Genomic DNA, 27,749 nt, shown 5'->3' on the forward strand with positions numbered 1-27,749 from the left:
AAACAGTGGACAGTGATGCTGTGGAGGAAAAACAGAAAAATCCAATGTTAGGTGGTGTCAAGATGATGCTGTGCCACTAAGGTTTGGCAAAAGCCTCACCCTGAGGCCTAAAACACACGTCCTTGATAACCACGCACGTGTAATACAGGCCGTTTTTCATGTCCGTAATCCGTTTTTTGGTCCGTAAATATCGCACGTGTGGTGGCTGTGTGTCCGGCGTATGGTAACCACGTGTGCTTGTGGAATGGCCGTGTGTGGGTGTGAAACTTAACTGACGTGTGTGTGTGTGTTGTGCGTGTGAAATGTCCATGTGTGATGTTAAATGTCGTTGATACATGCCGGCTGACAGCAGACAGAGTCGCGTGCTCAGAATGAACTCGGGTGAACTTCACCCGACTTCATCCTCATACCGCGGCTCTGTCTGTGTCGCGTCCTGATTAGCGGTCACCCGTGAAGGACTCACCGGTGACCGCTACTCACCAGAGTGACTGAATGGAGTACCCCTCTCGCATACTCACCGTTCCCCGATCACCGGTGCGGCGCTGCACGGCTGTTCTCTAAACTCTGGCGGCTTTTCCTCTTATGAAAAAGCCGGCCGCTCATTAATCAATCTCGTATTCCCTGCTTTCCCCGCCCACCGGCAAATATGATTGGTTGCAGTGAGACACGCCCACACGCTGAGTGACAGCTGTGTCACTGCACCCAATCACAGCAGCCGGTGGGCGTGTCTATACTGTGCAGTAAAATAAATAAATAATTTAAAAAAACGGCGTGCGGTCCCCCCTATTTTAATACCAGCCAGATAAAGCCATACGGCTGCAGGCTGGTATTCTCAGGATGGGGAGCTCCACGTTATGGGGAGCCCCCCAGCCTAACAATATCAGCCAGCAGACGCCCAGAATTGCCGCATACATTAGATGCGACAGTTCTGGAACTGTACCCGGCTCTTCCCGATTTTCCCTTGTGCGTTGGCAAATCAGGGTAATAAGGAGTTAATGGCAGCCCATAGCTGCCACTAAATCCTAGATTAACTATGTCAGGCGTCTTCCCGAGATACCTTCCATGATTAATCTGTAAGTTACAGTAAATAAACACACACACCTGAAAAATGCCTTATTAGAAATAAAAAACACAAACACATTTCCTGGTTCACCAATTTAATCAGCCCAAAAAAGTCCTCCATGTCCGGCGTAATCCAGGATGGTCCAGCGTCGCTACCAGCTCTGCTGCATGAAGGTGACCAGAGCAGCAGAAGACACATCCGCTCCTGTCAGCTCCACGCAGCAACTGAGGTGAGTAGCGCGATCAGCTGTGCTGTCACTGAGGATACTCGCGGCCACCGCTGGATCCAGTAACAGCGGGTAACCTCAGTGACAGCTCAGCTGATCACGCGGCTCTCTTCGTTTGCTGCGTGGAGGTGACAGGAGCGGCGGTGTCTTCTGCTGCTCCGGTCACCTTTATGCAGCAGAGCTGGAAGCAACGCTGGACCATCCTGGATTACGTGGGACATGGAGGGCTTTGTCGGGCTGATTAAATTGGTGAACCAGGGAATGTGTTTGTGTTTTTTATTTTTAATAAAGGATTTTTCAGGTGTGTGTGTGTTTATTTACTGTAATTTACAGATCAATCATGGAAGGTATCTCGGGGAGACACCTGACATAATTAATCTAGGATTTAGTGGCAGCTATGTGCTGCCATTAATTCCTTGTTACCCCGATTTGCCAACTCACCAGGGCAAATCGGGAAGAGCCGGGTACTGTCCCAGAACAGTCGCATCTAATGTATGCGGCCATTCTGGGCGGCTGCTGACTGATATTGTTAGGCTGGGGGGCTCCCCATAACGTGGAGCTCCCCATCCTGAGAATACCAGCCTTCAGCCGTATGGCTTTATCTGGCTGGTATTAAAATTGGGGGGACCGCACGCCGTTTTTTTTAATTATTTATTTATTTCTATACTCCATGGTGACACGCCCACCGGCTGCTGTGATTGGGTGCAGTGAGACACCTGTCACTCAGCGTGGGGGCGTGTCTCACTGCAACCAATCATAGGCGCCGGTGGGCGGGGAAAGCAGGGAATACGAGATTGTTTAATGAGCGGCCGGCTTTTTCAAATTAGAAAAAGCCGCCGGAGCTGTGTGAACGCTGTGCAGCGCCGCGCCGGGGATCGGGAATCGGTGAGTATGAGAGAGGGGGGGAAACTTCAGTCACTCGGGGGATTAGCGGTCACCGGTGAATCCTTCACAGGTGACCGCTAATCAGTACACGGCACAGACAGAGCCGCGGCATGACAATCAAGTCGGGTGAAGTTCACCCGAGTTCATTCTCATCCCGCTACTCTGTCTTCCGACATGTAGTAACGACATTTTTCATCACACACGGACATTTCTCACGGACAACATAACCACGCATCCGTGCAAGGAACGTTTTATTTGGACTCCCATAGTCCAACATTATGTCCGTGTGTGCGTGCTCCGTCCCAAAAACGAACATGCTTCCGTGCCAAATGGAGCAAAAAACGTGGGACACACACAAACACACGGAAGATCAAATAACACGCACGTGTGCCTTTAAACATAAAAAAACATATGTTCACGTTTGGTCGTATCTCCGGTATGTACGTAAACGGACCAAACACGCACGTTTTAAACGGATGTGTGTTGCAGGCCTGACATGGTGTGGAGGAGAGATTAAAGCCATAGCTCTGACCGCTACAAATTCTAGATAGACTTAACCAGTCTTGGGAATTCTGCAAGATCAACATCACCCAAACTTGCTCTTTCATTGCTTTGTCATTTCCAAAATTATGTCCACTGATTTTGACCGAATGTAATATTAAAATAATTGAAGTAACTGAGAAAACAGCATAGAGACTTTTTATGCATGCGATCCCTTTGAATGTGGGTCTCTACTGCTGTAATGCAGGCTAAAGTAATACAGTAATACAATGTACTCACAAGATTTTATACATTAAATATAGACTGTTTATGGGCGTTGAAACGTAAAGTTTATATTCCTCACTTTATGGGTGTAGAAAATTAAAGTTTATATTCGTCACTTTATTTACCAGACAGGGCCTCTGGCCATGCTGCAATATTACATCAATGGTCCAAAAATTCCTTCTTCCACTAAAGGAGTGGCATGTTCTGAAACTGGTTTGGAAGGTGAGTCACATTTCAATATATTTTGTTATTATTATTATTATTATTATTATTATTAAGTAACAGTTGTAATTAAGGGGAATCTGTCACTAAGTTCATTCTGCTCGAACCGCAGGCTGAATGAATCAGAGCTTGGCTGCACAATCGCATTTGTAGCACCCCTGAGGTCTCAGGTGCAACAAAATGTAACCTGTGGAAACCCAAATCCCGGTATATCCGTGCCAGTCAACACACCAGCACCCTCAGGCCACATACATTACCCCAATTCCAGACTGCGAAACTGCCTAGCAAAAGGGATGGGCACTTATTGGCTAATTGCCACCCAATCTGTAGGGAGAGACCCAGCAAGGGGAGGGGCCAGTGGTCAGCTGGGAAGTTGGTGGGAGGAAGTGAAAGGAAGAGAGTTAGAAGTGGAGGAGTGAGAGAGTGAGGAGTGAAGTAAAGAAGAAAAGGTGAAAATACCTAAAGTAACAATGGGACGCTGTAAAAGAGACAAAGACTGTGGAGTAAGGAACCGAGACTCCAGGAACCGTGAGTTACCTGTGGAAGTATAGTACTCCAGGAACCGCGGGGTGCCTGTGGAAGTCCGGAACCAAGGCTCACAGGACTCAGCACAAGACGGGGTGCAGACCCTAGGACAGCGGGAAACTTTATGGTCAACTGTTAAATCTACCAGGTGAGGGGATCTCCAGGGTCTCTCACCAACCAAAGAGTCTGAAGCATCAGCAGCAAAGAGGGGACCTGGGACAGGGAACAGACGTCCACCCATTAAATAGTGCAGGCTGCCTGCAATAGGACCAACACTGAAACGGAGGGGCTCCCCTAGAAACTCTAAGCCACGGGAGCCTAATACAAACAAGTGTGCATGGAGGACAGCTACCCCACAGCTGGCACGAAGAACAAGGGGTGCGGGAACACCTGAAACCGGCACCAGCGAGTCCAGGTACCAAGCCACAAGTAAAAAGGCAACTTGAAACAGCAATACCGGTGTGGACTGTTTCCTTCTCTCCTCTGTACACATACATTGACTGTCCCCTACTATTGCCCCCTCATCATCCACTGCTGGGGCCTAGCCCAGCTTGTGGAGGGCCCAAAACATCTAAGCTGCATTACTCCACCAGCCCCAGCAAGACCCTAGAGCGGCAGCTTCAATAACCTGGCCGCACACCGCAGGTAGCGTAGTTGAAAAACTCTTATTTTCTTTTCTTTTATTTTTCTTCAATTTTTCACCCTTTTTTATCGGACCGACCCCCAGGGTCATGGAATCGAGCATCGGTCACGACCACGACTGTTCCCCTGGCGCACCACATGCCTGGGACAGAGTACCCCTCAGCTCAGGGGCGTCACACATTCAAGTATGTTTCTGTTGACAGCGGATTATCAATGATACTCTCCAAGCATGTAACAGTAACCGTTGTTTATTCAGGAACAAATATGAAGCTTAGTAAATCAGCAAGTAATCATTTCTGTGTGTCTCTGTCTGGAGCTTTTGCAGCAAGCGTCCTCTCACATAGAACACAGGAACGAAGAATATAGAATACACTCACATGCTCTTCCTGTGACCTCCTCTTTTTTTATTTTTGGTCTATCTTTATTAACAACACACAAACCTAGCAAATAAACACTCATAGACAGGAATGGAGTTGTTGCGCTAAACATATTCCAATAGTTTCACTCTGACACTGCAGAGTGTTTCACAGAAAACATAGTTTGAAAAGCTGGCTTGGAGAGAATAGGGTGAAGCAAAACTTGACTAGTCTGGAATTGCCCCAAGTGGATTCCTCCCTCCCCACTCCAGTTGATTAACAGGTCTCTCTTATGTGTGTACATTGGGAGAGAACTGTTAGTCAACTGATGTGGTGCAGGGAAAAGCTGTCCTGGTGCAGCAGCAGACAAGTCTCGTCTTTCTCTACAGTTCCCGAACAACTTTTCAAATTTAGGTTTATCTCTACTGCTTTGGCGTTTCAGAATAAAACAAGCAGTTGCGTAGCCAGACTCTGATTCATGCTGTTCCTGGTTTGGGGGACGAGAATCTAATAATAAGGTTCCCTTTAAATGACAATTATTGAAAACATGTTTTCAGGGTTAATGTTAATTTTTTTTTCTTGCGCACTTTCTATAGATACATCTTTGGTAATCTGGGATTTTGCAGGGCAAATGGAGTACTGTTTTACCCACTCCCTACTCCTGAGTACTAGTGGACCAAATACATTATATTGTGTGATATTTAGTTTAGAAGGAATTGAGAGTGACCTGAATGGAGGACAGAGGCATGCACTAAAACAGGTATGAATCAATCAATAACTCCAAAAGGCCTGTAAAGGTTGGGGATGCTTTAGTACCTGGCATCAACCAGTAAATGAGTATTCTTATAGGAGAACTACCAAAAATGTAACCTTGATTATAATAGTTGAGGGAATACCAGTCTATAACAACCTTTATATCCAATAGTCGAAATTTAAGTGGCTACAACAAATATTTGAAGTTACCCAAGAATGTGATACAAGGTGAATTCCAAATTCATATAGCTACCATCGCAGTGGAGATTTGGAATCTACAAATAGTTACAAGTTTGGCATTAACACTGTTTGTGAGGATATAGGAAAATGTTGTCTAGATACTCTAGATTTATTTCCTATGCCTCACCTTTCCTCACTTTTACATTTGTTGGAAAAGACTGAGCTCAGTTTACTGTTATAGCCATGGAGAACTAACTTTTAACTAGGTGACTAGAAGGGCTGCTGGGTAGGAGAAAAGCCCAAATGTCCTTGATCTTTTCAGTCTCCAAATCTCCAAGGGTTCCAGTTATCAGATCTCCATTGATCATAATGTTTTACAGTGTCCTGACAAAATTCTACAGCATTGTGAGACGGGAATTTACTTTTAAAAATTGTTACCTCAAGAGTGAAAACACTCATATTTATAAGGCCTCTTTCTTGTATTGTACTGATGGTTTTGTTTAAACAGGTCCATAATTAATACATACTTACATACATACTTGAAATGTCTGTTCCATTTACTATTGTAACCCAAGAGCTGAGTCTACTTTTATGTAATTTGCTGTTATTGTTTTGCATATTCCATTTTTTAGTTGATGTTTTGGCTCAGATTTCTCAGTATAACCCATAGTTCTCAGTCCAAGCCACATGTTGTGTTGATTGGAAGTCATTTAGATACTCTACCAGATGAAAACAGTACATTAATTGGTAAGTAATTATTTTTTTTCTCTGGTGCATAGGCTTGTCCATTTAAAAAAAACAAACAAACTGGTTCATACACCTGTTCGGGATTTCTGAATTAAAGGGGTTATCTCAAGTTTGAAAGCTATAGTATATCTATGGGATTGGGTATTTCCTGATTTCTGGTACCCCAACCACTGGGATCCCCACTGATCCCGAGAACCTCGTCTGTGAAGATCACTTGGAAAAGGAAGCAGTTGATCAATAATCAAGGCACACCTCCAATCCGTTCATTCTTAATGGTACCACCAGAGATAGCTGAGTGCTATGCTTTGCTGATATTCAGCACCTCCATTAAAAATAAATGGAGAATGATGGAGTGGATGCTGTTTAGAGTGCCGGTTCTCAGGATCGGTAGTAGTCCCAGCAGTCGCACCGCCAGTCATCATATATTGGATAACTTCAAAACTGAAGACAACCCTTTCACGGACTGGTAGGGGGTTCTTCTGTTCAGTTTCCTTATCTTTTGACCAGTGTCTCATGCTCTGGTGGACTTATCCTGTCCCAGACTTATTAATGAGTTTGATTGGCTGTGAATGGGCACTGGGTATTACTTAATTTTTCCTGTGGTGATGTTAAGAAATTGAATACTTTCTGCCAGGATATAGATGATCTCTGAGAACTCCTATCACGGAAAAAAATTGTGATCAGTTAACTGTCCATGGAGCTTTCTGTCTCTTCTCTAAGTAAAGCTAAGCAAATCATTATCTTGATGATAAAAAACAATCAAATCAAATGTATATCAAAATGACTTCTGTAACAGTACTTCACAACAGTTTAGATACAAAAAGAGTGTCTGTCAATTTATTGAGTACAGGGTAATTCCGTGACATTAGGACATATGCGACATTAATGTTTCTATTTGTCCCAGGTCTTACTCGTATGGTCTCTTGGTGCTGTATTGAGAAGGTGTCTGTATCGGTGCTTTGCACTGTATCGAGTATTACAGTTAGGTCCAGAAATATTTGGACAGTGACACAAGTTTTGTTATTTTAGCTGTTTACAAAAACATGTTCAGAAATACAATTATATATAATATGGGCTGAAAGTGCACACTCCCAGCTGCAATATGAGAGTTTTCACATCCAAATCGGAGAAAGGGTTTAGGAATCATAGCTCTGTAATGCATAGCCTCCTCTTTTTCAAGGGACCAAAAGTAATTGGACAAGGGACTCTAAGGGCTGCAATTAACTCTGAAGGCGTCTCCCTCGTTAACCTGTAATCAAGTAAGTAGTTAAAAGGTCTGGGGTTGATTACAGGTGTGTGGTTTTGCATTTGGAAGCTGTTGCTGTGACCAGACAACATGTGGTCTAAGGAACTCTCAATTGAGGTGAAGCAGAACATCCTGAGGCTGAAAAAAAAGAAAAAATCCATCAGAGAGATAGCAGACATGCTTGGAGTAGCAAAATCAACAGTCGGGTACATTCTGAGAAAAAAGGAATTGACTGGTGAGCTTGGGAACTCAAAAAGGCCTGGGCGTCCACGGATGACAACAGTGGTGGATGATCGGCGCATACTTTCTTTGGTGAAGAAGAACCCGTTCACAACATCAACTGAAGTCCAGAACACTCTCAGTGAAGTAGGTGTATCTGTCTCTAAGGGGTGCTTCACACACAGCGACTTACCTGCGATCCCAAAAACGATGCGACCTGATAGGGATCGCAGATAAGTCGCTGGGAGGTCGCAGGTGAGATGTCACACAGTGAGATCTTACCAGCGATGCAGAACAATACAGATCGCAGTAGCGACCTGTATAACGATCTCAGCAGTCACTGTGATCCTGTTACACAGTGTCAAACACAGCGATGTGTCTTGCCCAGCAGGACATCGCCTTTGAAGAAAATGGCCTGGACCATTCTGCAACGACTAGAGATCTCACAGCAGGGGCCTGATCGCTGGTAAGTGTCACACATAACGAGATCGCTAACGGGATCGCAACTGCGTCACCAAAACGGTGACTCAGCTGCGATCTCGCTAGCGATCTCGTTATGTGTGACAGTACCTTAAGTCAACAGTAAAGAGAAGACTCCATGAAAGTAAACACAAAGGGTTCACATCTAGATGCAAACCATTCATCAATTCCAAAAATAGACAGGCCAGAGTTAAATTTGCTGAAAAACACCTCATGAAGCCAGCTCAGTTCTGGAAAAGTATTCTATGGACAGATGAGACCAAGATCAACCTCTACCAGAATGATGGGAAGAAAAAAGTTTGGAGAAGAAAGGGAACGGCACATGATCCAAGGCACACCACACACATCCTCTGTAAAACATGGTGGAGGCAATGTGATGGCATGGGCATGCATGGCTTTCAATGGCACTGGGTCACTTGTGTTTATTGATGACATAACAGCAGACAAGAGTAGCCGGATGAATTCTGAAGTGTACCGGGATATACTTTCAGCCCAGATTCAGCCAAATGCCGCAAAGTTGATCGGACGGCGCTTCATAGTACAGATGGACAATGACCCCAAGCATACAGCCAAAGCTACCCAGGAGTTCATGAGTGCAAAAAAGTGGAACATTCTGCAATGGCCAAGTCAATCACCAGATCTTAACCCAATTGAGCATGCATTTCACTTGCTCAAATCCAGACTTAAGACGGAAAGACCCACAAACAAGCAAGACCTGAAGGCTGCAGCTGTAAAGGCCTGGCAAAGCATTAAGAAGGTGGAAACCCAGCGTTTGGTGATGTCCATGGGTTCCAGACTTAAGGCAGTGATTGCCTCCAAAGGATTCGCAACAAAATATTAAAAATAAAAATATTTTGTTTGGGTTTGGTTTATTTGTCCAATTACTTTTGACCTCCTAAAATGTGGAGTGTTTGTAAAGAAATGTGTACAATTCCTACAATTTCTATCAGATATTTTTGTTCAAACCTTAAAATTAAACGTTACAATCTGCACTTGAATTCTGTTGTAGAGGTTTCATTTCAAATCCAATGTGGTGACATTCAGAGCCCAACTCGCAAAAATTGTGTCACTGTCCAAATATTTCTGGACCTAACTGTATATGGACATTTTTCAGTTGTGCTTGAAAGTTTGTTAAACCATTCAGAATTTTCCATATTTCTACATAAATTTGACCTAAAACAGTCCTAACAGTAGACTTAGAGAACCGAATCAAATAAATGAGCCAAAAAAATTAGACTCTGTGTTATGGCTGCAAGGGCGGGTGTGTAAACAGAAGTGGGTGAGTGGACCCACTGCACCACCCTGAAGAGGTGTGATAAAGCGACTATCTGGTGTTTTTTAAAGCCTCAGGTGGTGAGGTTAAGCTTGTGCTGCAGGTAGCTGCCATGTACCACTCCAAGGCAGCCCCCGAGTTCGCCGCAGCAGACCCAAACAGCTGCAGACAGGGCAGAGTCGGGACAACGGACTAGAGACAGGACTGGCTACAGGCCAGACTGAGTCAGAGCCACAAGCTGGAGTCTGGACTGGCAGAAAGCAGCAGGCATGATGGGATCAGAGACACAGACTGGAGTCTGGACAGGCAGCAGGTAAGGTCAGAGGTAAAGGCTGGAGTCTGGTCTGGCAACAGGCAAGACTGGTTTGGAGCAATAAACAGCAATATCAGCAGGCACTTGGACACACTAGCAACCTAATTGCTCAGACACCTCCCTGCTGGGTGAGGTGCCTTAAATACATGGTAACTGGCAGCCATTGGCTAGGGAAACTTTAGGGTGTGTGCTGTCTCTTTAAGGTCCTGGCGTGTGGAGATGCCAGACAGAAGGGGGTTCCCCGGATGCAGCAGAAAAGACTAAGGTGGGCAACCGCGGAGGTGAGCACGTTGGCGTCCCTGCGTCTTAGCGTGTCAAAGTTTTTGATCCATTAGCAGATAATTTGAAGGTGAAATCAGAGTCTGGTGTTTTCAGTCAATAGGATAAGAAACAGGTGTGGGTGGGCACCCTGTTGTTTTTATTTAAAGAACATTGACCTATCAAAGTCTGATCTCCACATCAAATGGTTATTGAAATGTAACATGGTACAAGCAAAAGAGGTTTCTGAAGCCTTCAGAGGAAGAGAAGTTGATTCTCATGAGGCTGGAAAAAGTTACAAAACCATCTCTAAAGAGTCTGGACTTCACTAATCCACAGTCAGACAGATTGTGTAGATAATGGAGGAAATTCAAGGCTGCTATTACCTGCCCAATGAGCCGTCCCCATCAAAGATCACGCCATGAGCAAGTCGTATAATGGTCTGGAAGGTCACAAAGTAACCCAAGGTAACATCCAAGCACTTAAAGGTCATTCTCACATTAGCTAGTGTTAATGTTCACCGAAAGAAGACCACTGAATAACAATGGTGTGAATGGTAGGATTGGAAGCAGAATGCGACTGCTCTCCAAAAATAACATTTCTGCCCATTCACTATGTTGTAAAGATCACCCGGACAAGCCTGTGGCTTTTGAAACAATGGTATATGGAATGATGAGATCAAGTAATGACCATATTCCTATAGAGATGTCGTGAAAGGACTTGAATCGAGCAATTCATTGGAGAAAACACATTTACATAATAGAGTTTCAGCTGTTTTGTAGAGAGAAATTGGTTAAACTTCCTCCAAGCCGATATGCAGAACTAATCAACAATTACTGTAAATGCTTACATGCAGTTGTTGCTGCACATGGAGATCACACCAGGTACTGACAGCAAAAGTATTATATATTAATTAATGAAAATGAGACATTGCTTTTGAATTATGATTCAACACAACATTAACAAAACTAATGAAAATTTCCTGGACAAAAATGATGAAACCCCTAGAAAATATTGAAAATAAATTGACCATGTGAATCTAAGTTGTGTCAAGTAATTAGCATCACAGGTGTCTACAAACTTGTAATCAGTCAGTCTTCCAATTTAAAGGGTGAAAAGTAGTCACTGTGTTGTTTGGTATCATGGTATGTACTACACTGAACATGTACCAAAGAAAGCTAAGGAAAGAGTTGTCACAGGAAATTTGTAATAAAATCATAGACAAATATGTCAAAGGTACAAAACCATCTCCAAATAGCTTGATATTCCTATTACTACAGTTTCACATACTTTTCAGAAGTTTAAAGTTTGTGGGACTTTAGCCAGCCTAACTGGACATGGCCACAAGAGGAAAATTTATGACATATTGAAGAAACGGATAATAAAGAGATTACAAGTGAACTCCAAGGTCAAGTTACATCAGTGTCACATCACGCCATCCATCACTGTCTTGGAAAACGTGGACTTGATGGAATATAAATGAAGAGGAAACCACTGTTGAAAGCAAATCATAAAAATGCAAGACTGGAATTTGCCAAAATGCATATTGACAAGCCACAAAGCTTCTGGGAGAATGTCCTTTGGCCAAAAGCTTTGGAGTATTATTAAACTTGATTTCTGACCTATTGAACATCAGTGGAAGGAGTTGAAACATTCAGTTTGGAGAAGGCTATGTTGAAACATGAGACAGCTAAAACAGTTTGCTCACGAGTATTGAGCCAAAGTGCCTGTGAACAGATGCAAAAGTCTAAAGGCTGCTTTACACGCTACAATTTATCTGACGATCTCATTAGCAATGTGACACGCCCAGATCGTAGTTACGATTTGCCGAGATCGTTTATTAGCGGTCACACGTAACGATCTCACAAGCGACGCCAAATCGTTCAGCGATATATTGTTTCACCAAGGCGGTCGTGTGGATGTTGTTCGTCGTTTGCAGGATATCAAACGTACCAATATGTCTGCTGCGATCCAAACGACAAACAATATTTTGAAAATGAACGACGTGTTAACGATCAACAATTTTCAACCTATTTGCGATTGTTCGGAGTCACACGTAGGTGTCACACGCAACGACATTGCTAACGATGCCAGATATGCGTCATGGAAACCGTGACCCCGCCGACATATCGTCAGATAAATCGTAGCGTGTAACGCCGCCTTAATTGAGAGGTTCAGAAATCATTGGTTTCCAGTGATTGCCTCAAAAGAATATATTAATTTAAGGGTACCATCATTTTTGGCAAGGCCATTTTGATTAGTATGCTTTTTAAATTGTGGAGTAACAAAAAATAAACAAAAACCCCTATGTCTGATTTTCATTAGTTCAGTAAATAGAAGTTGAAAATTAATTTTGTCAGTTTCTGGTTATTTCAGTGACTATCGTAGATTTCTCTTACTTTAGCAGAAGGGTGAAACAACCCAAACATTGTCAGAAAATTAGATTAGGAGTTCCCATAAACTAGTAGCCACAGCCTATAAACAAAAAAGCTCCAGAAACAATACACCATTAAAAAGGGTCTTAGTAATATATCAGAAAATAAAACATGATTAAAAAATATAAACGTAGAAGTAATAACAGAGATAAACTCTGATCAGTAATAATTGATTAAAATTAGGAAATAAATACATTTCAAACCATTCATAAAAAGATGTGTACGTAAAGCAAATGCAAAAAACTATTTACAGCATACACTGTGCTAACTAACATATAGTATGTAAGCTGGACACTAGGTGGTGATAAAGCTCTGTTATTTAGAAAGTGAAAATATAGAAATAATTACAAGAATAAGCCTTAGACAAAATTCAGATGATATATAAATAGAGAAAGTTTACATAGAAATTGACATATAATAAGTAACAAGTGACCACAAAGATTTCTTTGTTTCTCCCAGTGGAGCAATCAGGCAATAGACAATGAGGCAAAATAGATATATAAATAACAACCAGCATCAATCCGTATGGACATAGTTTGACATAAGATAGAGGAAAATGATTATCGCAGGGTCCCCCCTGACACGCGTTTCACTGTCTTGCTTCCTCAGAAGTAAATTATTACCACTCAGGGTTTATCTCTATTTTTACTTCTCCTTTTCTGTTTTTTAATTAGGTTTTATTTTCTGATATATTAATAAAGACATTTATTAATGGTGTATTTTTTTCTGGAGTTTTTTGGTTTAGCAGAAGGGTACTAACAATCTTGTCAGCATCTGTACCATTTTATAATATGCAGAGTGATTTTTTTTTTAACAACACTTGATTATTTGACAGATTTTGAGGTTTCTGAACCCTTGATCAGACCTTGCATTAATATTCAAAGTTGAAATGGTCCCAGCATTTTGGGGAGTAGTGGAACTAATTTTATTTAGTACACCTGGCATCAGACCCCACAATATTAAATAGTTCGAAAATTGCAGATTTTTTTTTACTACAACAGAATGGTTGTTTAATTGTCGAAAAGGCATATAGTTTACAATGCCTTCACATTTATAAAAAAGAGCACATTCTTAGTGAAGTGTGTACTTACTAGAGATTAGCGATCCTGATCGGCAAAGATTGGAATATGTTAAAATCGTATGATCTTTGATTGGATCGGGATTGGACATCCGAACATTTACTGCAAAAGTCGTCGACCTTGCCTAGGATCGGTAAATGTTTGGATGGCAAAAACGATCCTCTGTGCCCATCACAGCCATATCAAGTATTGGCATGGCTGATTGGCCACGGTAAAAAAAAAGGAATCAAAAGGGTTGAAGCAGTACATACTGAGTCTCCCCACCACTGCAGCACTACATCACTACTTTCGAGTCCAATAATTATCCCTCATCCGTATTCACCGCTTTCCAAACCCATCGCCATCTCTGATTGGCTGCCATTGGACCACACCCCCACTCTCTGAGAAAGCGCCTGTAATTGGTTGGAATCACATACACTGTCTGTCCTTAGACTGGTGATAAATAAAGAAAAAAATGTCGTAGGGCCCCCCTGTATTGATACCAGCAAAGATAAAGCCACAACTACAGGCTGCAGCCCCAGTTGAGCACTTATCGTGGCAGTTAATCCAAATAAGAGGAACCGCATGTGGCTAAATAATTTTTTAAAAAATGGAGTACTGTTCCCCCAATTTTCATACATAGACATGAAAAAGCCAGGCAGCTAGGGGCTGGTATTCTCAGGTGGGGGAGACCCATGGTTATTGGAGGTCCCTCAGCCTAAAAATAGCAGCCTGCAACCACCTAGGATTGCCGCATCCCTAAGATGTCACAGTCCCGGCACTTTACCCAGCTCTTCCTGATTGCCATGGTGCAGTGACAGTTGGGGTAATAAGAGGTTAATGGCAGCCCACAGGGGTTAATGCCACTAAGCCCTATATTAGTAATGGGAGGCTATGAGACCCCCCCCCCCCCATTACTAGTCTGTAAGTGAAAAGAAATAAACACAAACACCAAAAAAATCCTTTATTTGAAACTAAATACAAAAAACTCTCTTTTTGCAATTTATTAACTCCAAATAGACCCAGGTCCGACGTAATACACACAAGGTCCCATGACAATTCACGTGCTGCTACATTACTGAAGTCACAGTAAGCGGCCGTAAAGCATGACCATCCGCTCTGAGCTTCAGGCAGAGAGTGAGACGCGCAATGACCGGTGACATCACTCAGGTTATTTGTGGTCACAACTGGAGGTTCCCACAGCCCTTCACCTGTGGCCACAAGTAACTTGACCTCAGGGGACCTCAATGAACTCCGTGGCCTCACCTCTGAAGGTCCCATGAGGTTAGGTTACCTGCGGTCATTAGGTGGAGGGCTGTGGGAACCTCCAGCTGTGACCGCAACTAACCTGAGTGACTTCACCGCTCATGGCTATGGCTCAATCACTGCCTGAAACTCACAGCAGGCGGTCATGCTCTATGGCCAATCATTTTAGCTCCAGATGTAGCAGAAATCGTCATGGTACCTAGTGTGGATTACGTCAGACCCGGGTCTTTTGGGGGTTAATAAAGTGGTGAAAGAGGGTGGGAATTTTTGTATTTTATTTCAAATAAAGGATTTTTTCAGTGTTTGTGTTAATTTCTTTTCACTTACAGAATAATAATGTGGGGGGGTCTCATAGACCCTCTGTTAATGCGTGCCTGGAGCCACAGACACAGACTGGCTGTAAAGGGAGGCCAGAGGAAAGCCGCTCATAAAGCAGGACCCCGAGAGCTCCGCAACCCTTTAACCCCTATACAGGGATTTGGAATTACACAGAGCCCCAGAGATCACCACCTGTGGTAGGCTGTAGTGCGTGGTAGTCAGGCAGGGTCAAAAACAAGGAAAAGGAATACAGGAACAGAATCGGCAGGCAAGAGCGTAGTGAAGAGACAAAGCAAAGGTCAAATCCGGGACGGGCAGCAAGGTACAAAACGACAGCAGAATGGTAGTCAGAACACAAGCAAGGTCAGCGCACAGAAATCAAAATACAAACGGCACAGGAACCAGGAATACAGATTATCTCTGGCAGTGGTCAGATGACAGGATGGGGAATAAAAAGGGTGTTGTATCTTCCCATTGGTTGCAGGTGAATGATGGCAACTTCAGCTGGAAGACACATGCCACCTACTGTCAGCCAGTGGTACTGCAGGTCCCAAGGAAACCCAGCCTAGTGGATGAGCGGAGCCTGTGCTCAGCAGAGCCACGGGCACCGACTCCTCTCCCATCACCAGCACTATCCATGGTGGGAATACGGCGTCGCCTGGCAGAAGTCGCAGGAGCGGACTCCGGTGGGGACATGACACCATCCTCATTACTAATCTAGCTAATCTAGGGCTTAGTAGCAGCTGTGGGCTGCCATTAACCCCTTCTTACCTTGACTGCCACTGCACCAGGGCAATTGGCAAGAGCAACAGTTCTTGGCCGTTGCAGGCTGCTATTTTTAGGCTGGGGGCCCAAAAACCATGGTTCTCCCCAGCCTCAGAATACCAGCCCCAGCTGTCAGGCTTTATCTTGGCTGGGTATCAAAATTGGGAGAAACCGCAAGTCGTTCTTTTTAAATTATTTAAATAATAAAAAAAAAAAAGCTACATGCAGTTCCTCCTATTTTGATACACAGCCAAGTTAAGCACACGGCTTAGTGCTGCTGGTATCAATATAGGGGGGGGGCACTACACCAATTTTTATTTATTGATCACCAGTATAAGGACACAGACAGCGTTTGATTACAACCAATCAGAGACGTTGTCTCAGAGGGTTGTGGTGTGGTCCAACGTCAGCCAGTCAGACAACGGTGGAAGGGGAAAGCAGTGAGAGCAGGCACACTCAGTAAGTATGTACTGCTTTAACCCTTTTTTATTTTCTTTCTTTCACAGCCCCCAACACCATTTTACAACATCACTTTTGCCTTCCATTGAATTTATTGGGTTCGGCTAGGATGGACAGTCCGATTGGCGATCTCAGGCGGGCTTGGCGATCCTGAACCGATCTGATCCTTGGCAGGATTGCTAATCTCTAGTACTTATCAGTGTAGCATTGTGCCTCTGTAGGCATTCTGAGTAAAGTTGTTAGGAGATTACTTTTCAATGTAGTTTTTTTTTTTGTAAATCAAATTTTATTCATTTGAAAAAGGCATCTCCAAATCATGAAACATTTATGGACATCTATGATTTCAATGTAGTTATATGTCGTCGTCCAATAGAGATTTTATTGTAATTATTCATTTAAACATTAGTATTTTTTTATTCATCTATTTTTTTTTCAGCTAAACAGTTTTATGAAAATGTGATGAAGAGCGAGTTAGAATTATTCAACTGTTTTCAGATGCAGTTTTTCTCAATAAACTGCAGAAACATGAGTGATGTGAATGCCATCAGAGAGCCTTTGTCAAAGACAGTTTCACAGGTTTTGCAGGTAACGGTGTACTCAAGTTTTTATAGAATTGCAATGTCTTGTCTTATGGTATACTGGAAAATCTGAGTTTAGGTTCATATTCCAAAGATGATAGATTAAAAAAAAAAAAAACTTCTGGTCTGTTGATGTTGATTCGTAGTATTTGGCATCAATGGTGCTACAGCAAACAATAATCTGTTATTTTGTACTTTTTTTTGCTATGCAAAATGTAATTATGTAACACATCTATTTCTGTGTGCTTGGTTAAATTAAGACTGAAGAGACACTCTCATAAGTACAAATCCTGGTGGCAAAGGTGATCTGTGAGGACCCCTGCTTCCACTGTCCCTATGTGCACACTGGGAAATGGAATTTTCTTGAGAAAATTCCGCATGCTCTCAAAGATTACCGCACCCGCGGTAAAAAACCGCGGCAAACCGCACCTGAAAACCACATGCGGTTTGCTGCGGTTTCACCGCGGTATTGTTCGCGGTATTGCCGCGTGCGGGTTTGGATGTGCTTTATTGCATTCAATGCAATAAAGCACATTGAAAAAAAAAAAAAAAAAAAAATCATTTAATTCTGAGATAGTAGATAGATAGACAGAAGAATAGATAGAGGGATAGATAGATAGATAGACAGATAGATAGAGGACAGATCGCTGCAATTCCCACGGTCGGCAGTGAGTTCACATTACCGGCCGTGGGAAATGACCGGTAATTACCTCTGCTGTCTGCTGCATTCATTCAGCACTGTGTCTGTGACAGTCGCGGCTGGATGTAAGCAGCGCAGAACGCCGGAGCTGTGGATTGGTTAATAAAATGGTGAACGAGGCTTGTTTGTTTTATTTAAAATAAAGGATTTTTCGGTGTCTGTGTTTTATTCACTTTACTTACGGGTTGATCATGTCAGCTGTCACATAGACGCTGCCATGATCAAGCCTGGAGTTAATGGCGGTGATCCACCACCATTAACCCCTTGTATTACCCTGACCGCCACTGCTACACGGCGGCAGGAAGAGCCGGGGACACTCCGGTGCTGCCGCATAATGCATGCGACAGTCCCGGGACAGCTGCGGCTGATATTCTCGGCTGCGGGAGGGGGAGTGAGGCGGGGGACATTAACCCTGCCCCTCTCTCTCCCCAGCCTGAGAATACCGGGCCGCCGCTGTGTGTTTACCTCGGCTGGACGGTAAATATACAGCGGAGCTCACATTCTTTGTTTTCTATATTTCCGTTTTCTTTCTATGTGTGTTCTATGTGTCTGTGTCTGTGATCTATGTCTGTGTGTGTCTGTGATGTGTGTGTGTGTTTACTCTCTGCACGGCTTCCTCTTCCTGTAATGACATCACTTCCCTGCAAAACCGCAGACAGGTGATGTACATTACCGGAGGTAAACCGCGAAATACCGCAGGGAATAACGCAGGAAAACGCAGTGAACCGCACAGAATTTGCTTCCTGCGTTATTCCCTGCGGGATTTCACGATTAACATTGGAGTCAATGTAGTGAAATCCCGCAGCGACGTGCGGAAAATAATTGACATGCAATTGTTTTTGCTGCGGGAATCCTGCAGCAAAACATGCAGCTGTCAAATTCCGCCTAGTGCGCACAGGATTTTTTTTGCCCATAGGTTTTGCTGGTGATTCACTGCAGAGATGTTATGAACATTTTCTGCAGCAAAACATGCAGCAAAACCGCAAAAAATCCGCGGCAAAATCCGGTAAGTGTGCACATAGCCTACAGGATTTATGCATCTGCCAGTTATCCAGTCTCATCCAGTAGCTACATGCACTATTATTATGCTCAAGCACCTTTTCCTTGTGTGCTTGCATTGTTCTCACTGGGATGTTAAGTGATCAGGTGCACTTCTCGTGTCATTCATATGACACTATTCGATCCTATTAGCATCTTAAGTGAGTTTTATGCTAACTTCCCTGGGCATGTAACTACATCCTTTACCTGTGCTGTGCTGAGTTGCTTTACAGCCATACCTTCCATTGACTGCTTCTAAGATAAAGTCATTTAGGTTTGATATATAAATCCAGCTATTTCACTTTTGGGTGTCAAAGTGACCATTTATTTAATTGCCTGCCTGTAGCCATATATATTTCTATTTTGATTTTCTCCTCGTCCGTGAAAGTACCAGGAGAGAGAACTGACTACCCAGAATAGGAAACCTCTAAGTGTAAAAGGGGAGACCTTCATCTACCAAGTAAGCATTTTTCTGTCTCAGGTGGGAGTCCATAGAGCTCAGGTTCTGCCTTCGGTGAAGTATGGGAGGTAGTTCCTTATTTCTTCATCGTTCCTTATGGGAGACCCAAACCATGGGTGTATAGCTTCTGCCTCCGGAGGACACACAAAGTACTACACTAAAAGTGTAGCTCCTCCCTCCGAGCATATACACTCCCCGGATGACAAATCCAACCAGTTCAATGCTTTGTGTTCAGGAGGTCACACACACACATGCATCCTCTGATTTTTGATTTCAAAGATTTGGAAAAAAAGCGGGTCCAATCTGGACTCCCGGCATGTCCCTTCTCACCCCACTGTGTCGGCGGTGCTGTTAAGGTTGATATTACAAGGCTGGAGCCTTCACATGCCGCGCTCCTTCACCATCCCTCGGGCTCTGGCTTGAAGTGGGAGCCATCACGGTTCTCTCTGCTTTGCAGGAGACTGGTCTCCATCCGCAGCCCTTTTCAGGACCCTGACGGATGGAGCGATCATCCCCCAGGGACCTGGCACCTGCGTCTCACAAGCAAAGTACTGAGACGTTATTACCACAGACGGTGGTCTTTCCAGGGGTCCCTTGTACTTTAATATTGGGGGAGAGTGTGTTTTATAACTATGTTAACATTTCCGGCCGGTTCTCCAGTTTTCACTGGAGAACCGCGCCGATGGTGCCTGCACGCTGGCCGCATGTTTAAATCTAGGCCCCGGCTTCGCCTGAGGCCTAGTTTCGATTCTCTACCCCTGCATGTCAGTCAGTGCAGGGGACAGTGTGGCTCCACCCAGCGGCTGTTCAGCACAGGGAAGGGACACTCCTCAATGAGGAAAGATTCCCTCCCCTGTATGCCTCATTTGCCCTCCGTCCTGCTCTCAGAGTAGGCCCCGCCCCCTCTCCTCGCTGCGGACGCCATTTTCTCAGCGTTCTCAATGTCTGCATAACACATTGTGGCAAATGGGGGCCTGGGACAGAGCCCCCACTTCTGGGGGATCTGGAGGGCACAGAGATTGTTAAACGGTCTGGCAGCCACAACCTCCGGTTGTGCAGCTGCTTATACACTCTGTTTATATTCTCTGCTGGGGGTCATTCTGGACAGAGCCCCCACTTCTGGGGGATCTGGAGGGCACAGAGATGTTCCTATGTTAAACGGTCTGGCAAGCCACAACCTCCGGTTGTGCAGCTGCTTATATACCCTGTTTATATACTCTGCTGGGGGTCTTTCTGGACAGAGCCCCCACTTCTGCAGCATGTCTTTTATCAGAGCAGGGCTGCAAGGCTGTTTTTATTATGCACCGCATGTAGACTCGTACTGTCTGTACCAAGCACATAACCACATTGTGATGCCTGTTCTAACATAGTGGTGCCGCAGCCTGGAAGCTCATCCCCAGTGGTCCCTCCGGCTGCTCCGGCTCCGGTGGCTGAACCCCCGGCTTGAGTAGAATCCCTCTCTCCAGGGGACAGCTGTCCCGGACACTGCTGAGCCTGCATCAGCCCCCTTCTCAGGGCGCTTCTGCTGCTACGGCTCGCTCAGCAAAGCTCACAGAGGATTCTTCATCTGGCTCAGACCCCGTCCTCCTAAAAGGAGACGCAGGGTCCCCTTCCTTCCTCGTCCCGCGGCTCTGATTCACGAGCTGACTCGCAGGACGGGGAGGATGCCTTTACTAGGGGCTCGGACGCTACTCCAGGTACCATATTGTCCGAAGGTGACGCAGATGCTAATCATTTGATTGCGTCCATTATATTTGTACTGCACCTCAATCTGCCTGTATCAGGGGAGCAACCCCCTCTAGCAGGAAAGCATCAGTATACCTTGCCTAGGAGAACGGGGAGTGTGTTCTTTAGCCACTCCAGTTTTTTCAGGCCACTGTGACCAAACCCAGAGCCTGTCCTGACAGACGCTTCCCAAAGCGTGGTTCTGATGACTGTTTCCCCCTTCCACCAGTGGTGGTCAAGGAGTGGGCTCATTCACCAAGGGTGGACCCTACGGTGTCTAGTCTCTCAGCCCGGACAGTTGTGTCAGTGGCTGACGGCACCTCTCTAAAGATCCCACTGTCCGCCAAGTTGTCATTCTGGCCAAATCTATATACGGCGGCAAGGGCCTCGTTCTCCCCATCTTTTGCAGCAGTGCGGGCTCTCAAAGCCATCTCTGCTTCTCGGGAGAAGAAGCGTTCCCTCACCAGGGTCTTTATGCCCGACATGGTTGTCTTAACTTCCAGGCTTCAGTCTTTTCATCCTATAGCTGGAGACTGTCACCGCACTGCGGTAGCCTCGGCTACTTCCCTCGCTATCCGCAGGTTCCTGTGGCTTCGAGAGTGGAAGGCAGATGCTTCTTAAGAAGTTCCTTGCTGGATTCCCTTTTGCTGGGACCAGTCTATTCGGTGAACAATTGGATGAAATTATTAAGGAAGTTTTTGGCAGGAAGAGTACTTCCATGCCACAACCCAGGAAACCTTTCCAGGGCAGGAACCAGTCGAGGTTTCGTTCCTTTCGTTTCCTCTAACTGGTCATCCTCTAAGCCCTCGGCCTCGTCCACTAACTCAGCCAAGGTCCGTAAACCAACTGGCGCATGAAGCCGCGTCCTAAGTCGGCAGGAGCTGCTGCCACCAAGGCAGCCTCCCCTTGATTATCTGGCCGCGCCAGTAACGTCCTGGGTCGGTGGCAGGCTCTCCCTCTTGGGCGACGTGTGGTTTCAACACATCTTCGTTCAGTGGGTGTGGGTTACCATCTCCCACGGCTACAGAATAGAATTCTATCCAGCCGCCAAACAGATTTTTTCTGTCAACTCCCCCCTGCTCCAAGGCCGCCGCCTTCTCACAGGCCGTGGCACTCTTGCAGGCCAATGGAATAATTGTACCAGTTCCCGACTGGGAACGGTTCTGAGATTTCTACTCAAATCTCTTCCTAGTCCCCGAGAAGGAAGGTGCTTTACGACCTGGATCTCAAGCTTCTCAACAAGCATGTTCAGGTGCGGCAATTTTGCATGGAATCTCTGCGATCAGTCAATGACCCAAGGAAATTTCTTGGCATCCATCGACATCAGAGATGTCTATCTGCATGTGCCATTCGCAGTTTCTCACCAGCGTTGTCTACGTTTTGTAATTGGAGAGGAACATTTCCAATTCGTGGCTCTCCCCTTTGGGTTAGCCACGGCCCCTCGTGTTTTCACCAGTTGCGGTTCAGCTCCTCCAGGGGTTGGTAGTGATTCCTTACCTGGACGACCTTCTAGTCAGGGTTTCATCCAGTGCAGACTGTCAGCGGAGTGTCTCGCTCACTCTCAGCGGAGTGTCTCGCTCACTCTCAGCGGAGTGTCTCGCTCACTCTCGCCACGCTTGCAAGTCCACTCTGACCCCAACCCAGGAACTTATGTACCTAGGGATGCAATTCGAGACTCTGCTGGCACTTGTGAAGCTGCCCTTAGTCAAACAGCAGTCCCTTCATCTGGCGGTTCGCTCTCTGCTGAGGCTCTGCCGTCATTCCATCAGGCACCTCATGCAGGTGCTGGGTCAGATGGTGGTGTCAATGGAAGCGGTTCCCCTTGCCAGTTCCATCTGCGTCCCCTGCAGCTGGACATTTTCCGCTGTTGGGACAAGGGACCTCTTCCTTGCACAGGCTGGTGGCTCTGTCGCCACAGACCAGGAGCTCTCTTAAGTGGTGGCTTCGGCCCCTCTCTCTGTCCCAGGGACGCTCCTTTCTGGCCCCGTCCTGGGTGATTCTCACCACGGATGCCAGTCTATCCGGCTGGGGAGCAGTGTTTCTACACCACCGAGCACAGGGCACTTGGACTCCGTCCGAATCAGCCCTCTCGATCAATGTGCTGGAAATCAGGGCTGTACTCCTAGGACTCGCAGCCGCCTAGCAATGTTGGAAGTTCAACGTATCCTTCAGTGGACGGAGGACTCCAAGTCCTCCATATCCGCAGTCCACATCCCAGGCGTAGAAAACTGGGAGGCAGATTATCTCAGCCGTCAAACCGTGGACAGCGGCGAGTGGGCCCTGCATCCGGCAGTGTTCCGGTCAATTTAGCAGGCGGGGCACTCCGGAAGTGGATCTAATGGCATCCCGGCACAACAACAAGGTCCCGGTTTACGTGGCTCGCTCCCACGATCCTCAGGCCTTGGCAGCGGACGCGCTGGTTACAGATTGGTCCCAGTTCCGTCTGGCCTACGTGTTTCCCCCTCTAGCTCTCTTGCCCAGAGTCCTGCGCAAGATCAGAATGGAGGGCCGTCGGGTCGTACTCATCACCCCAGACTGGCCCAGGCGAGCTTGGTTCCCAGACCTGCTCCGTCTGTCCGTAGAGGTGCTGTGGCATCTCCCGGACCGGCCAGACCTTCTCTCAGAAGCTCCGTTTTCCGCCAGAATTCTGCGGCTCTCAGATTGACGGCGTGGCTCTTGAGCCCTGAATCCTTACGGCTTCAGGCATTCCTTCCGAGGTCATCTTCACTATGACTCAGGCTCGGAAGTCTTCCTCGGCCAGGATTTACCACAGGACTTGGAGAATTTTCCTGTCCTGGTGTCGTTCTTCCGGCCATGCTCCTTGGCCGTTTTTTCCTTGCCGACCATCCTGTCCTTTCTACAGTCCGGCCTGCAGCTAGGACTGTCCCTCATTCCCTCAAGGGACAGGTCTCGGCTCTGTCAGTGTTGTTCCAGCAGCATATCGCCCGACTGGCCCAGGTGCGCACCTTCATGCAGGGCGCATCTCACATCATTCCGCCTTACCGGCGGTCTCTGGATCCCTGAGGCCTTAATCTGGTCCTCATGGCCTTACAGAAACCCCCCTTTGAGCCTCTTAGGGATGTTTCGTTGTTTCGTCTTTCACAGAAAGTGGTCTTTCTGGTGGCCATAATTTGTCTCAGGAGAGTCTCTGATTTGACTGTGCTCTCTTCGGAGTCACCCTTTTTGGTTTTTCACCAAGACAAGGTGGTTCTCCGTCTGACTCCGGGCCTTCTCCCTAAGGTGGTGTCTCCTTTCCACCTTAACCAGGACATTCAATTGTCTTCCCTTTGTTCGGCCCCTGTGCATCGCTTTGAGAAAGCGTTGCATGCTTTAGATTTGGTGCGGACGCTCCGGATCTATGTGTCACGCACCGCTGTTTTTTAGGCGGTGCACCTCTCTTTTTGTGCTGACCACACGTCAGCGCAAGGGTTTCTCGGTTTCTAAACCGACCCTAGCTCGTTGGATTAGGTCGGCCATTTCCGATGCCTACCAATGTTCTGAGGTGCCTCCCCCGCCGGGGATTAAGGCGCACTCGACCAGAGCTGTCGGTGCCTCTTGCGCTACGGCTCAGCAGGTCTGTCAGGCTGCCATTTGGTCTAGTCTGCACACCCTTTCGAAGCACTACCAAGTGCATGCTCATGCTTCGGCAGATGCGAGCTTGGGCAGACGCATCCTTCGGACGGCTGTCGCCCATTTGTGAAGTTAGGTTTGCCTACTTCTCGGTTTCTGTTTATTTCCCACCCATAGACTGCTTTGAGACGTCCCATGGTTTGGGTCTCCCATAAGGAACGATGAAGAAAAAGAGAATTTTGTTTACTTACCGTAAATTCTTTTTCTTATAGTTCCGACATGGGAGACCCAGCACCCTCCCTGTTGCCTGTTGGCAGCTTTCTTGTTCCATGTGTTTTCACCGGCGGTTGTTGTAGACAGAGGTTCCGGTTACTCCGGGTTTTACTCTATCTCTACTTATGGGTGGATGTCCTCCTTCAGCTTTGGCACTAAACTGGTTGGATTTGTCATCCGGGGAGTGTATATGCTCGGAGGGAGGAGCTACACTTTTAGTGTAGTACTTTGTGTGTCCTCCGGAGGCAGAAGCTATACACCCATGGTTTGGGTCTCCCATGTCGGAACTATAAGAAAAAGAATTTACGGTAAGTAAACAAAATTCTCTTTTTTTTTCACAGAGAGGAAAACCCTTTTTTATATTCTTACCTCTCTGAAACTGTGCCCCTGATATTACCTGAGAATGATCGTACTGACGTTCTCTATCTGCGCTTTCTCGAGAATGTACAGCTGGAATTTTCTTGCCATCTATAGAGCTCCTCTTCTGGCAAGCAAGTACCAGCCTTTGGCACGACGTTATCGCACCGCATCATTTCCAGCATCACTAGCTTTGTGTAGGTTGTGACCCAAGTAACCTGAAAGTAGAGCGGGTCGGACCTGCTGATTTTTTTTTTTTTTTTGCAGTCTCATGAGAGGAGACAACACACTAGAAATACCTAGCATGTCGAGCCTGGAGATCTGCAAGGCCAAATGTCCTGCAGACCTTTTTTATTATGAAATCGATTATGGGAAGAAGTCATGCATTTTGAGCTGCTCAGGCTTCTGATTCAGGATGGATAGTGCCTGTTAAACAGCAAGAGCTACTGTTTCACTTCCTCTGGATGTATATGATAAGTCCGAAGGTGGTGAAAGTGAAGTGGCTGCTGATTCGCTGCAGAGATTGCTTGGCATAACAATCTCAAGTGGTCCCCGAGACAGGCAGACTGATACAGCTGGAACAGCACTGGCACTGGAGGTGAGTATAAGTGTTGATAATTTATAAGGGGTAAACATATGGAGTGAAAAGGGGTTGTCCGAGTAGTTGACAACTCCTTTAAAAATCAGGTTCATGGTAGAACTTGTCACTCTTCCTCCAAAGGAATTAATGTTTTCCAACCTAAGTCTTCTTCAAAATGAGCAGTCAGCAGACGTCTGATCCCTGTTAGCGAAAGAAGTTTTAGTCCCGGTTACAGTGGCAGAAATACAACAAAATTTTATTTCCAACTTCTTTTTTTGTAAAAATAACCCAACAGCTCCTAAACAGTAGTAATACATTTCAAAAGAGTGAATAGTTCATTAAATACAGATATTTCAAGATACAAACTAGAAATCAATCACTGTTGTCTCATGTCCATAATAGATTTTAAAAACTATTATTATCATGTGCTTATATATGCCTGCCATCAGAAACATCAGAGGGTAGCAGTCTTTGTAAGAAAATCAGCTTGCCCTTTTTCAGTTCCAGGCATTACCTTTTGGTATCGCTATGGTTCGACGAAAATTTACCAATAATGTTCAGAAATGGCAGTTCATGTAAGAGAATAAGAAATCCTTTTGAACCACCAGGGCTCATCCTAACTGAACACCCAAACTCCTTACCTGAGGGCAGAACACTACTCAGACAACACAGGGTATGGGAACCACAATAATTAGACTTTATTGGATCCCCATCAAAGGCATATAACACAAAACCATGCAAATCACACAATGTAACAGACAACAGAGTTTCACCCTTGCGCTGTCTCACCAGGGATTAGAATATTCGTACCTTCGGAGCTTCTAGGGCCACATACCCCAAACCAGCAGCACCCTGCTTTTGGCAGGCACCAATGAGAGTAGGATAGGGACAAGCGTAGGAAGCTTCACGAGCCCAGCAAAGTCCGTAGCCAAGTAAATTGTCACAACTTGGGTTTCTTGTAGCCAAATCCTAGAATCCTCGGCTGTACCCCTGCACAAAATAATCCAGTTTATGATCCCCTAACTGGCACCGAAGTGCCTAGGCTGGGTAAAGGACTTCCAACCAGGATCAAAAACCCTAGGTTGAAGACATATAGCAAAATAACACACTAGTGACTCAAGCAGTACCTTATTATATCTCCCAGGCACTCATCCCAGGGTATGGTGGTCTTACAGGATTGGTGGAATAAGGCTCTGCTCTTATTGGGTGGCATTCCAATCCGCATAGTTAATTCTCATGTATAATTCTCCTCTGAGTAATGTAGACAGAGAGGCTGAGGGAATTTACATTAACTTAACAATACACATTATTAAACAATGGACGACCTTGATGAGTCTTGCGGAAAACAATGACTTAACAAACACAAGTTAACACACCACAGGGACCCATGTCTAGCCAAATTAAGAACATTTAAGCTGGGGTCCCACATAGCGACGCAGCAGTGATCACGACGGGCGACCTGACCTTATCAGGATCGCTGCTGCGTCGTTACATGGTCGCTGGTGAGCTGTCAAACAGGCAGATCTCACCAGTGACCAGCCCCCAGCCAGCAGCGACGCGTGGAAGCGATGCTGCGCTTGGTAACTAAGGTAAATATCGGGTAACCAAGGAAAGCACTTCTTTTGGGTACCCGATATTTACCTTAGTTACTAGCGTCCGCCGCTCTCATGCTGCCAGTGCCGGCTGCCTGTTCCCTGCACTCAGCCAGAGTACACATCGGGTTAATTACCCGATGTGTACTCCAGCTACGTGAGCAGGGACCTGGCACTGGCAGCGTCACACCGCTTAGCGCTGGCTCCCTGCACTCCTAGCCAGAGTACACATCGGGTTAATTACCCGATGTGTAATACGGCTAGGAGTGCAGGGAGCCAGCGCTAAACGGTGTGCTCTCACGCTGCCAGTGCCGGCTCCCTGCTCATGTAGCTGGAGTACACATTGGGTAATTAACCCGATGTGTACTCCAGCTACGTATGCAGGGAGCAGGAAGCCGGCACTGGCAGCGTGAGAGCGGTGG

General features: G+C 45.8%; 1 protein-coding gene across 1 annotated transcript in view; it reads left to right on the forward strand.

Annotated features, from left to right (window-relative positions):
* Positions 1-27,749, forward strand: part of LOC142302472 (uncharacterized) — a 134,216-nt gene that overhangs the window by 82,003 nt on the left and 24,464 nt on the right. Inside the window, exons 11-14 of the mRNA XM_075343540.1 lie at positions 3,068-3,161; positions 5,281-5,444; positions 6,250-6,364; positions 16,891-17,039. Coding sequence (XP_075199655.1) covers positions 3,068-3,161; positions 5,281-5,444; positions 6,250-6,364; positions 16,891-17,039 — 522 coding nt within the window. The remainder of the gene's footprint in view (positions 1-3,067; positions 3,162-5,280; positions 5,445-6,249; positions 6,365-16,890; positions 17,040-27,749) is intronic.

The sequence above is a fragment of the Anomaloglossus baeobatrachus genome, chromosome 4, assembly GCF_048569485.1.
Source record: "Anomaloglossus baeobatrachus isolate aAnoBae1 chromosome 4, aAnoBae1.hap1, whole genome shotgun sequence".
Classification (NCBI taxonomy): Eukaryota; Metazoa; Chordata; class Amphibia; order Anura; family Aromobatidae; genus Anomaloglossus; species Anomaloglossus baeobatrachus.